Source organism: Pyxicephalus adspersus, chromosome 1 (genome assembly GCF_032062135.1).
Source record: "Pyxicephalus adspersus chromosome 1, UCB_Pads_2.0, whole genome shotgun sequence".
Classification (NCBI taxonomy): Eukaryota; Metazoa; Chordata; class Amphibia; order Anura; family Pyxicephalidae; genus Pyxicephalus; species Pyxicephalus adspersus.
In genome coordinates this window covers 3,248,103-3,259,690 of record NC_092858.1, presented here as the reverse complement: position 1 = coordinate 3,259,690, position 11,588 = coordinate 3,248,103, and the positions used below count along the sequence as shown (strand labels likewise).

Below are 11,588 nucleotides of genomic sequence, written 5' to 3'. Positions count from 1 at the left end.
TTACTGTTGGAGTGGTTACTGTAGTTGTTGTAGTCGGGAGTACAAATGTTGTTGTAGTTGTGGAAATGGTTGTTTGTCTAGGGAAATGGGTTTTTGTTTAATTGGGGGAGTGCTTGTTGTGGTTCGAGTGGTTGTTATAGTTGTTCGAGTGGTTGTTATAATTGTGGGAATGGTTGTTTTGGAAGTGGTTGTTGTAGTTGTGGGAGTGGTTGTTGTATCAGTCATATTTACGTTTGTATTACGGTAGAATCGATAATGTGATTCCCAATTTGGAAGATATTTGGCATATTACACCTCAGTTTCACCTTGGAAGGGGAAGCAGTGGACCTGATTTATTAAAGCTCTCCAAATCTGGAGAGGATACACTTTCATCAGTGATCCCGGAATAGATTTCTTAGAAGTTATTTGATATTTGTGAGCAAATATTTTCAATCCTGGACCAGATATATTCCAAGTTTGCTTGATCACCCAGGTTCACTGATGAAAGTGTATCTTCTTCAGCCTTGGAGTGTTTTCTTTAATCAGGCCTATTGTCTTTGAATCCGGAGAGAGTTGCAGCCTAGGTGTGGCAAAGCTCCATGAAATACTCGTGTGTTGGAAGCTAATCTCGAGTATTTAGTATCCATTTGTAGGCAGAAAATCGGCCGAGGCTTTCTTTTACGTCAATTGTTTAACCATGTTATTGAAACTGAAACCAATTCTTGTGTCAAGTGCGAATATAGGGGGGTGCGAGGTGTGCAGAGGCCCCTATAGTTGTCCCAAATCAGTTCTGCACAGGGTCCACCACTGGTCAAAATTAATATTCTAAATAAATATAATTGTAACAAATAATATTTAGAATACTGAACATTCAACAAGTGGATTGAGCTTGTAGTCAGTCTTAAGGATCGATTCGGATCAATCGTAATTAGGATCATAAAACTGAATATGGAGAAAACCTAATGGTGTATGTCCCACATCACAGCAAGGTGTTTACTGGAAATCATACAGAGGTGTTGTCATACCTCCCAAATGTCTCCGATTTGAAGGGATCACCCCCCTTCGTTGTCAGTCCCTCTGTCCTTCTGTGCTCCTCAGTTGCCCCTCTCCTTGGATGGATACAACTGTGTGAAATAACGGATGATTGAATTATTATTACATGTTGTTATGCAGTAAACTTTCATCTGGCCTCTAAAATATTCCAAAAAGCTAATTCAACATAACTGTGAAAAGAAAAAAATGCATATCAGTTTGACCAATCATATTTCATGTATTATTTTTTTATAGTCTACAATATTGGAGATTGGCTGGGCTGTGTCGTTAGCCCACATACGTATAGCTACAAAGGGTTCCTCACCTTCCCTTCCTCCAAAGGTTGGGAGTCTCACTGTTCCTTATGAAGTGGACTGTGTTCTGCGAAACGCGTAGAACGTGCTAATAACACCAGGAAGTGAAACTTACACAGTGATTAGAGTTGTTTTAGACATTTTATTTATTGTTAAATATATTGTATTTTATGATTTTTTAAAAGTTCTCAATATGGTCAGTCTTTAGGAAAGCCTAAAAAGTCCCAGGAAACTTTTGTGGTTTTCTTATCTTCTTTTCTTTTTGCTTGTAGAATAAATTAGGGATGTGGCATATAAATAACTGACCAGGAAGTGGAACGACCTTAATTTTCTTGTTGGTATGTGACTTTTTAACACCTTAATTTGTTTCCATACAGATTGATAAGTAAATACACTGTGATTCGATTTGCCCCAAGCAAAATATGAGTCCCTGTTAAGTGCAGTCCCTGTGCAGGAGGGTGTAAGGACTACCCCACCCCGCTTGTCTTGTCTCTGCAACATAGAGGGGTTCTGCAGTTTTCAATGAGAAATCATTGCTTGAGATACTAATGCCGAGTTCATAGGACAACACTATTTCTAGCAGGAAGAACATTTATTTGCACAAATCAAACAGATATACCAAAATGCATTGAATGATAGATTTTTTCAGACCAAAAGGAAACAAAAAGAAGTTCAGCGCTTACTTACAATTTAAATGTCATTTTTCTCTGTAACTATGAAATATTCTCAGTTATAGTAATTGCAGATTTGGCATCTGATTGGATTTTATGTAGGATTCTAAGTCTTTATCTATATTGTACATTTCACCCATCACCTAATATCTAATAATATACTATAATAACCAAATAATGACGAAAGAGAGGATTTACTTAAAGCAGAAATAAACTTAAAAAATTAAATACTGTGAGCAGACGGGTTCTTTATTGTAGAAAGGACAGGTGATGTCTCTTCTGCAATAAAACAAACAAACAATGTTTTCCATAATGTGAACTAAGCTGCGCATGCGTACAATCCCAGCCAGAAATGTATGAACGCATGCGCATGCGTGGTAATTACATCATTCTGCTCTGGCCAATGAAGATGCCTGAAGATCAGGAGCCTGGAAGAGAACCAAGTAAAGATACCCGCAATGTTAAGAGGAGTGGTGAGTAATGTTAAAAAATTGTGATCAGACTGGTAAGTTTATTTTCCAGAAGAAGAGACATCCCCAGTCCAATATAGAGATGCCTGCTTAAAATCTCTTATTTTTATTGTATAGTTACACTTATGGTGAGGTGATGGTTCAAATGGAGATTTTAAATGTAGGCAAAGGACATGGTAATGTTAGGCTAATCTCCGGGATGGTTTATGGTCTTAGGGGCTGGGGTGGTATAGGTGTTGAGGAAGTGGATTCTGTTGTTGTGGGTAGAGTTATTCTTGTCGTACCCCAACAAGGTATTCCTGGAGTGTTTGGTGTAGACGTAGAAGTAGGTATTGTAGTTTGGAACCCTTCACAAGGTTCTGTTTGAGTGGTTGTAGGAGTGATTGTTAAAATTCGGGGGATAGGTTGCATTGTTGTTCTCCTAGCTGAGCCTGTTGTCATAGTTGTTGTAGCTGAGGTTTTATCCTGCCGATAGATGAATTATTTTTCCATCTTCTTTAAGCTAGACATACACTATCCTGTAATATCCTGATCACTGAGTTTCAGGCTAAACTTAAGTGAGGCTTTTTTGGTGTTGATTGGGGGTGAGGTCAGAGATTTGGACAGCAGGGAAGAAGATCTCGTTCCTGTTATTGGAGTTGGGGTTTATCTGGTTTGAGGTCCTCCAGGGCAGAACATGGAGAAGATGATGGAGTGGTTTTGGGAGCTATGGTATGGGGTCTCCTAAATGGGATAATTAGTCAGCAGGTAGCTGGCGATTGGTGCAGGGATAGAGTGCACAATTGATATCTTTCCCGAGGATGTAGCATTGCACCTGGGGGTCTGGTATATCAATGAGAGGCGTTGACCCCTGGTTGATGGGGGTGAAGGAGCTCATGCCACCGAGGACCTGCAACCTGACTGAGGTGGTAATGTTGGTTTAGTATGAAGTGGTAATGTTGTAATGATAATGTTCCAGGTTTGCTGGATCACCCAGGTTGACTGATAAAAGTGTATCCTCTCCAGCTTTCTCCAGCTTTTTGGAGAGCTTTAATAAATCAGGTCCATCATGTCAGACCGGCCAAGAGTTTCAAATTGTCGAGAATTTGAAAATACTCCACAGATGCTGGGTACACATTGGTCAGCGGTGGAGTGGAGGTTGGGTTGGGCATTATTGTTTTGGGAAAAACACGTAGTATGTTAAGAAACTAATTTGGGGGTGTTTTATTGTGGTTATTGGAGGTGGGGGGGTAATAGGGGTTGTTGTGGGAGTGGGTATAGTTATCATTGTAGTTTCTCAAAAGGTTTTGTTTGGAGTGGTTGTTTTAGTTTGGGGAACAGGTTATTGTGTGGGAGTGGTCGTTGAAGTTGGGTGAGCAGTTGTTGCAGTTGAACTAGGGGTTGTTTTAGTTGGGTGAGTGGTTGATGTAGTTGTTGTAGTTGTGTAAGGGGTTGTTCTAGTTGTTGTTGTTGTAGTGGTTGTTGTAGTTGTGGGTAATGTTGTCGTATGCCAACAAGGTACTTGTTGAGTTGTTGGTGTAGTTGTGGGAGTAGTTATTGCAGTTTGGGACCCTCCACAACAACAAGGTTCTGTAAGAATGGTAGTTGTAGGAGTGGTTGTTAGAATTCGGGGGATAGGTTGCATTGTTTTTCTCGTAGCTGGGCCTGTCAAAGTTGTACTAGCTGAAGTTTTATTTGGGATTTGCTTTGCTGCATCTGAAATAGAACAGCAAAACAAATTTCAGTCATTTATATATAAATGTATATATTTTTTTTTATAGATTCAGCAGCATTAACATCAGGTTTTGGTTTTCTACGTCCCCTTGTAAAATTTTTATTAAATTTTTATCCTGCATGTAGATTATTTTTCCACCTCCTTTAAACTCCTTTAAATTTCAGGCTAAACTTAAGTGAGGCTTTATTGGTGTTGATTGGTTATAGCAGAAGTCAGCAAACTTTTTTGGCCACTAGGCCATTTCAGGGGTAGGCAGGAGCACACAAGGCTGGATTCTCTCTCGAGTCCCGCCCTAATGGCTCCACCCTCCACCAGGAATGCCCCCCTGAAGGGAAATCCCTCCTCCGCAATGCATATGGGAGGGAATGTTCCTTATTTACCCTGGTGGCAGAAGTGTTAATGCCGGCCGCGGTAAATAGAAAGGGAGCCAAAACACAGAGGCTCAAGAGCCACATGTGGCTCCCATGCAGCTCCTGTAGTTTTGGCTTTGTCACAGGTTGCCGACGGGGATTAGGCCGGACCAGCCAGGGGGCATTAGGCCGGAACAAACCACCGGCTAGGCTGTATCTGGCCTAAAGGCCGGAGTTTGCCAACCTGCGATAGGAAGGGGGCTAGGCGTAGCGACAGCATGACTGGGTGGGAACTTAGCAGGCATGAAAGGGTTAATTGTGAGCTGTGGGAGGTCAAGGAGAGGTCAAGGCTAGGATAGGTTGTAAAAGAGAAATAGTGGGCGGGGTATAAGTTATATAGGAAAGTGGGGGTGAGGTCAAAGATTTGGACAGCAGGGAAGAAGATCCCATCCCTGGTATTGGAGTTGGGGTTTTTCTGGTTTGAGGTCCTCCAGGGCAGAACATGGAGAAGGTAATGGAGTGGTTTTAAGAGCTATCTATGGTATGGGGTCTCCTAAATGGTGCAGGTAGCTGGTGATTGGTGTAGGGATAGAGTGCACAATTGATAGTTCCGGAGGCGGTGGCATTGCACCTGGGGGTCTGGTATATCAATGAGAGGCTCAGATCTCTGGTTGATGGGTTTGAAGGAGTTTATGCCACGAAGGAGCTGCAACCTGACTGGAGTGGTAATGTTGTAATTTTAATGTTACACATTTGCTGGATCACCCAGGTTGACTGATGAAAGTGAATCCTTTCTAGCCTTGGAGAGCTTTAATAAATCAGGTCCATTATATCACATGAGACCAGCCAAGAGTTTCAAAATGGCAGAAACTTGAAAATACATCAGAGCTGCTGGGTACAGATTGGTCCACTGTGATGTGGAGATTGGGGTGGGCATTATAGTTGTAGGCAAAGCTTGTGGTATGGTAAGAAACTATTTTGGGGAGTGTTTGAATTGTGAACATAGGGGTGGGGGTATAGGGGTTATTGGGGTATAATTATCATTGTAGTTTCCTAACAAGTTTCTTTTGGAGTGGTTGTTTTAGTTTGGGGAAAAGTTTATTGTGTGGGAGTGGTTGTTGTAGTTGGGCGAGTGGTTAATGTAGTTGTTGTTGTGGGAGTGGTTGTTGTAGTTGAGTGTGTGGTTGATGTGGTTGTTGTAGTTGTTGTTGCGGTTGTGGTTGGTAAAGTAGTTGGTGTAGATGTAGTTTCACAACACGTTACTGTTTGAGTTGTTGTAGTTGTAGGAGTGGTTGTTATAGTTGTGGGAGTGGTTGTTATAGTTGTGGGAGTGGTTGTTGTAGTTGTAGGAGTGGTTGTTATAGTTGTGGAAGTGGTTGTGGGAGTGGTTGTTATAGTTGTGGGAGTGGTTGTTGAAGATGTAAGTTCACAACAAGTTACTGTTTGAGTGGTGGCAGTGGTTGATGTATCTGTTGTTGTATATCCAATAACTGGTGTAGCTATGGGAATGGTTGTTGTAGTTGAGCGAGTGGTTGTTGGAGTGGTTGTTGGGGTAGGTGGGATAGGTTGCATTGTGGTTCCCGCAGCCGAGCCTGATTTCAGAGTAGTTGTCCTAGTTGAGGTTTTGTTTGGGTTGTGCTTTGCTGTGTCTGAAACACAAAAACACCAATAAAAACTTCAGTCATTTGTGACATAGATTCTGCTATCTGTCAGCAGCATTAACATCAGGAATTTGGTTTTCTATGTCCCCTTGTTGTTTTATTACCTTTTAATCCTGCCAGTAGATCTATTATTTTTCCTTTACCCGCACTACACAAAAGATCCCCTGATGAAAACATTGAATAGACCCAAAATTTACATTTGGATTTATGATCCATTCGTAGGCAGAAAATTGAGGCTTTTTATGTGTCGATTGATTAACCATCGTATGGAAATTGAAACCAATTTGTGTCACAATCCATATTCTATTTAGATTTAATTGTAAGAAATTACGATGGTAGCACTGAATGAATATTCAACAAATGGATTGTACTTGTAGTTAATCATAAGGATTGATTCCAATTCATCATAATTACAATTGTAGCATTGAACAAAGAGAAAACTTGATAGCGTATGTCCACTATTACAGCGAGTATTGTCATCCCTGATGTCATACCTCCCAAATGTCCCCGATTCAAAGGGATCACCCCTCTTTCAGATGCCAGTCGCTCTGTCCCTCTGTGCTCCTCAGTTGTCCCTCCCTTCAGGTGGATAGATACACCTGTATGAGAAATGGTTGATTGAATTATTTGTTTATTTCATTATTTCTTTTCTTTACTTTCTCTCTATACATGGCGCTGACATTTTCAGGGTTCCTTCTGAAATGTAGTTTCATGATTGTGTGGCCACAGATGAGCTGTACTCTATAGCAGCTACGTGCTGAGGTCTGCAGGAAGAACATGGCTTCATCCTCCAAGTGTCCCCTTGACCACTGGTCACCCACTGAAGGTTCTCTATTAATATTATTATTTTTATTAATAAAAATAATATTTATAATATTAATAATATAAAACAGGATTTATATAGCACCAACATATTACACAGCGCAGACAGATACAGACAGTGACAGTAGGAGGAGAGGACCCCTGCCCCGAAGAGCTTACAATCTAAATGTTGCTTGCTTGGTTAGCAAGGTAAACTTTGATTCCGCTTTGTCCAAAGCACAACATGAGCCTCCGTTAAGGTGAACAGCTCAGACGGAACAGAGCTGCATCCAATGAGCAACACCAGTGACAACCTAAGGCTGGAGGGTGTCAGGACTACCCCATCACCGCTCATCTCTGCAACATGGAGGGGTTCTCCAATTTTCAAAGAGAACTTGGCACTTGGCAATTTTCAAAGAGAGCTATCACTGCTTGAGATACTATAGGACAACACTGTAATTCTAGCAGTATGAACATTTATTTGCACATATCAAACAGATAGAACAAAATGCAATCACTGATATAATTAACAGACCAAAAGGAAGCAAACAGAAAAAGTTCATTGTTCAAATTTACATAAAATTTAAATGTGGTAATACTACGATCGGTGGAATTGTATAGTTCAGCTTTAATGAATTGTTGATGAAGTGGAGATTATAGTTGTAGGCAAAGCACATGGTAATCTGCGGGATGTTTTAGTTATGATTGTTGGGGCTGGGGGGTATGGGTGTTGTTGTGGGTACAGATTCTGTACTTGTGGGTAGAGTTATTGTTGTAGTATCCCAACAAGGTTCTGTTGGAATGGCTGGGACCGTTGTAGTCGTAGGTGTGGTTGTTAGAGTTGGGGGGATAGGTTGTTTTTCGGTTTTCGCAGTTGAGCCTGTTTTCAGAGTAGTTGATGTTTTATTTGGGATTTGGCTTGCTGTGTCTAAAACAAAACACCAAAATAAATTTAAGTCATTTATGACATATATTCCACAGGGTGTCAGCAGCATTAATATCATTTTTTGGTTTCCTATGTCCCCTTCTCAGTAGATCTATAATTCTTCTCCTCCTTTAAGTTATTGCTTGAAACTTTTTATGTGTTGGTATGTTAACATTCTTATTGATTTTGGAGACCACTTTTTGTGTTACAGTTTCTATATTTTATTTAGATCTATTGGTAAAAACAGTGGATTTTACTTGTAGACAATTGCAAGGATCAATTGTAATTATGATTGTAATATGGAAGAACATAACATTGCAAGAAAATTGCGTATGTGCATCTGTCTGGTATCGCAATGAGGTTTTTTTTATCATGCAGCAGCGTTGTCATTTTTTCTGGGTATTTATTTTTTATAGTCCACCAAATGTGTCGATTGCCTACATACATAAGGCTATGTTCCCATTGGCTATGTTGTTGTGGTGTGGTTACTTTATACCAGAAAACCATTGGCTCAGGGGAGGAGCCACATGACAGGAGCCCCATAACGAATGAATGTTAGTGACAGTGAACAGTACCAGTTCCACTCACTGCCACCAGTTGTCAAATTGGCAGATGTGTAGTTCTTTAAGAACCAGCACTGCGCTGCGAGCAACCAAACTGACAAAGTGCCAGCTGCTGGGAGCCATATAGGGTCTGAATGTTCCTAAACCTACAACTTGTCCTTCACCTTCCCATATTCCAAAAGATAGGAGGTATGGTAAGGTTGGATAAAATCTCAAGGAAAATAATAATATTCTGAATATTATCATTACAGGTATTAACCATGTACAGTTGACCATGGAGAATTTCCAGTGTTCCTGCTGTCTGCCTGAAATGTTGTATACTTTCATGACAGTTTGACCACCTGTGGGGGTTTCTCTATGGAAGCCTATGGCTTTATCCTCCAAGTGTTCCCCTGGCAGTGTCCACTGTTTACAATAAAGATTCTCCAAATATTGCCTACATGGTTGGCAAGGTAAACTTTGATTTGGCTTGAACATGAAGTTCATTTTAGGAAAAACATTGCTCAGATGAAAGAGAGCCGTGCGCAGCACAAATGTCAATGCTCAACATGTCAGTCTACATCAAAAAATATTTATTTGCACTTAACAAGCAGATATAACAATAATATAACAACCTAACGAAAACCAGTGGTTAGATTACTGTGAACAACTACTGGCAGCATAGAGTATTGGGAGTGTCACATCCTAGTGCTCTGCTTTCAGAATATCAATAACTTGAAGACACTCCAGAACTGCTGGATACAGATCGGTCCATGGAGGGGTGGAGGTTGAGGTGGCCATTAAATTTGCAAGGCATGTGGTACTTCTAAGATGGTTATTTGGGAGGATGTTATAATTATGCTCATAGGAGGTGGGGGTGGTAAACAGGTGTTCTTTTAGTTGTAAAAGGTAATGCTGTATCCTTGTACCTATATTTGGGTAAAAAGGTAAAGTTGTAGATGGAGGAAAACAGGTGATGTTTGAGATGTAGGAGAAGCTCCTGCGTTAGCTGTAGTAATTACCTCTGTACCTATATTTGTGGAAGTGCAAATTGTTTTGTGGAACTGGTGTTTTTTATGTTGTAGGTGTGGATAGTGTTGTAGTTGTGGTACTAATCCTTGTACCTAAATTTGGGGCAATAGGTACTATTGTAGTTTTTTGTTTAATCATGGAAACAGATGTTGCTTTAAAGGAGTAGATCTTTTTGTGGCTTTGTAACAACAACAACCTCTGTACCTAAATTTGGAGGAATAGGTACGGTTGTAGTTGGAGAAACAGGTTTTATGCTGGTTGTGGGTGTAGATCCTGTTGTAACCATGGTAATCCCTGTACCCATATTTAAAGCAGTAGATTTGGTTTTAGTAGGGGGAACATACTGTGTTTTAGGTGTAGGTGTAGATGCTGTTGTAGCTGTGGTAATAAACCCTGTGCTTAAATTTAGGGGAATATGTACTGTTGTAATTGGAGAAACAGTTTTTTTGCTGGTTGTAGGTGTAGATCCTGTCGTAACCATGGTAATCCCTGTACTCATATTTAGAGCAGTAGATTTGGTTTTAGTAGGGTGAACGGGTTGTGTTTTAGTTGTAGGTGTAGATGTTGTTGTAGCTGTGGTAATAATCCCTGTGCCTAAATTTGCGGGAATATGCACTGTTGTAATTGGAGAAACAGTTTTTTTGCTGGTTGTAGGTGTAGATCCTGTCGTAACCATGGTAATCCCTGTACCCATATTTGGGGCAATCCCTGTGCCTAAATTTGGGGGAATATGTACTGTTGTAATTGGAGAAACAGTTTTCTTGCTGGTTGTAGGTGTAGATCCTGTCGTAACCATGGTAATCCCTGTACCCATATTTGGGGAAATAGGTTTAGTTTTAGTAGGGTGAACATGTCGTGTTTTAGTTGTAGGTGTAGATGCTGTTGTAAGTGTGGTAATAATCCCTGTGCCTAAATTTGGGGGAATATATACTGTTGTAATTGGAGAAACATTTTTTTTGCTGGTCGTACGTGTAGATCCTGTCGTAACCATGGTAATCCCTGTACCCATATTTGGGGCAGTAGGTTTTGTTTTAGTAGGGGGAACATGTCGTGTTTTAGTTGTAGGTGTAGATGCTGTTGTAGCTGTGGTAATAATCCCAGTGCCTAAATTTGGGGGAATATGTACTGTTGTAATTGGAGAAACAGTTTTTTTGCTGGTTGTAGGTGTAGATCCTGTCGTAACCATGGTAATCCTTGTACCCATATTTGGGGCAGTAGGTTTTGTTTTAGTAGGGGGAACATGTCGTGTTTTAGTTGTAGGTGTAGATACTGTTGTAGCTGTGGTAATAATCCCAGTGCCTAAATTTTGGGGAAAAGTTAATTGTTTATTTGGGGTATTAGTCATGTTTTTATTCAAGGTAATAGATGTTTTAGTTGTGGGAGTGTTTCTTCTAATTGGGGAGATTTTTGGGGGAGGTTTTATTGTAGTTGTTGCACTGGTTGTTGCAGCTGAGGCTGTAAATGTTCTAGCTGAGGTTTTATTTGGGATATTTGCTGTTTCTGAAAAAAACAAAACACCAAAACAAATTTCATTCATTAGCGATGTATATTCTATAGTCTGTCTGCAGCATTAGCACAGCAGTTTTTTTGGCTTTCTAAAGCTTCTTACACACATAACATGACAGTTAACCTGGGGTGAAATGTATACAGTGGTCCTTCAACATCATTCTTCAGTCCACCATGATGGATAGATGAATGACTGTTAAGGAACAACTGCTCATGTGTTCATCTGCTGCTGGAAGGATCATGAAAGATCATTTCCAGTGACATCTATCTGACACCTGTACAGGGCGTACCTCATATCCTCTACTATTTCTTTAGTATCCTTTTTACTATCTCCCTAAGCTTTCCTTACACTATACAAATTTTCCAATTACCAATAAACAATGGATCCATCCAAATTCATTCATATTACATTTGCATTTACAACCAATCCCAAATTGATTGGGCGAAGATTTTTTTGTGGTTAACCATCGAATTAAAAAATTATATCACTTTGAAAACTAAAAAACTGAAAACTGTAAAAAACAATTGTAAAAGCAAATGAATATTCAACAATTGGATGGTGCTTGTAGTCATTCATAAGGATTGATTTTT

The 11,588-nt window shown here is 40.1% G+C and overlaps 1 protein-coding gene across 3 annotated transcripts in view; it reads right to left on the bottom strand.

The window, feature by feature from the left end:
• Nucleotides 1-1,518: 1,518 nt before the first annotated feature.
• Nucleotides 1,519-11,588, bottom strand: part of LOC140323541 (uncharacterized) — a 15,263-nt gene continuing 5,193 nt past the window's right edge. For 2 of the 3 annotated variants that reach the window (XM_072400715.1, XM_072400724.1), the window contains 2 exons: nt 6,686-6,790; nt 1,519-6,179 (listed from right to left, as the gene is read on the bottom strand). In XM_072400715.1, the coding sequence (XP_072256816.1) occupies nt 5,629-6,179; nt 6,686-6,790 (656 nt within the window). In that variant the 3' untranslated portion in view covers nt 1,519-5,628. Of the gene's footprint in view, nt 6,180-6,685; nt 6,791-7,457; nt 7,921-11,588 lie in introns of those variants that run through there. The other variant, XR_011919398.1, reaches the window with a different exon arrangement.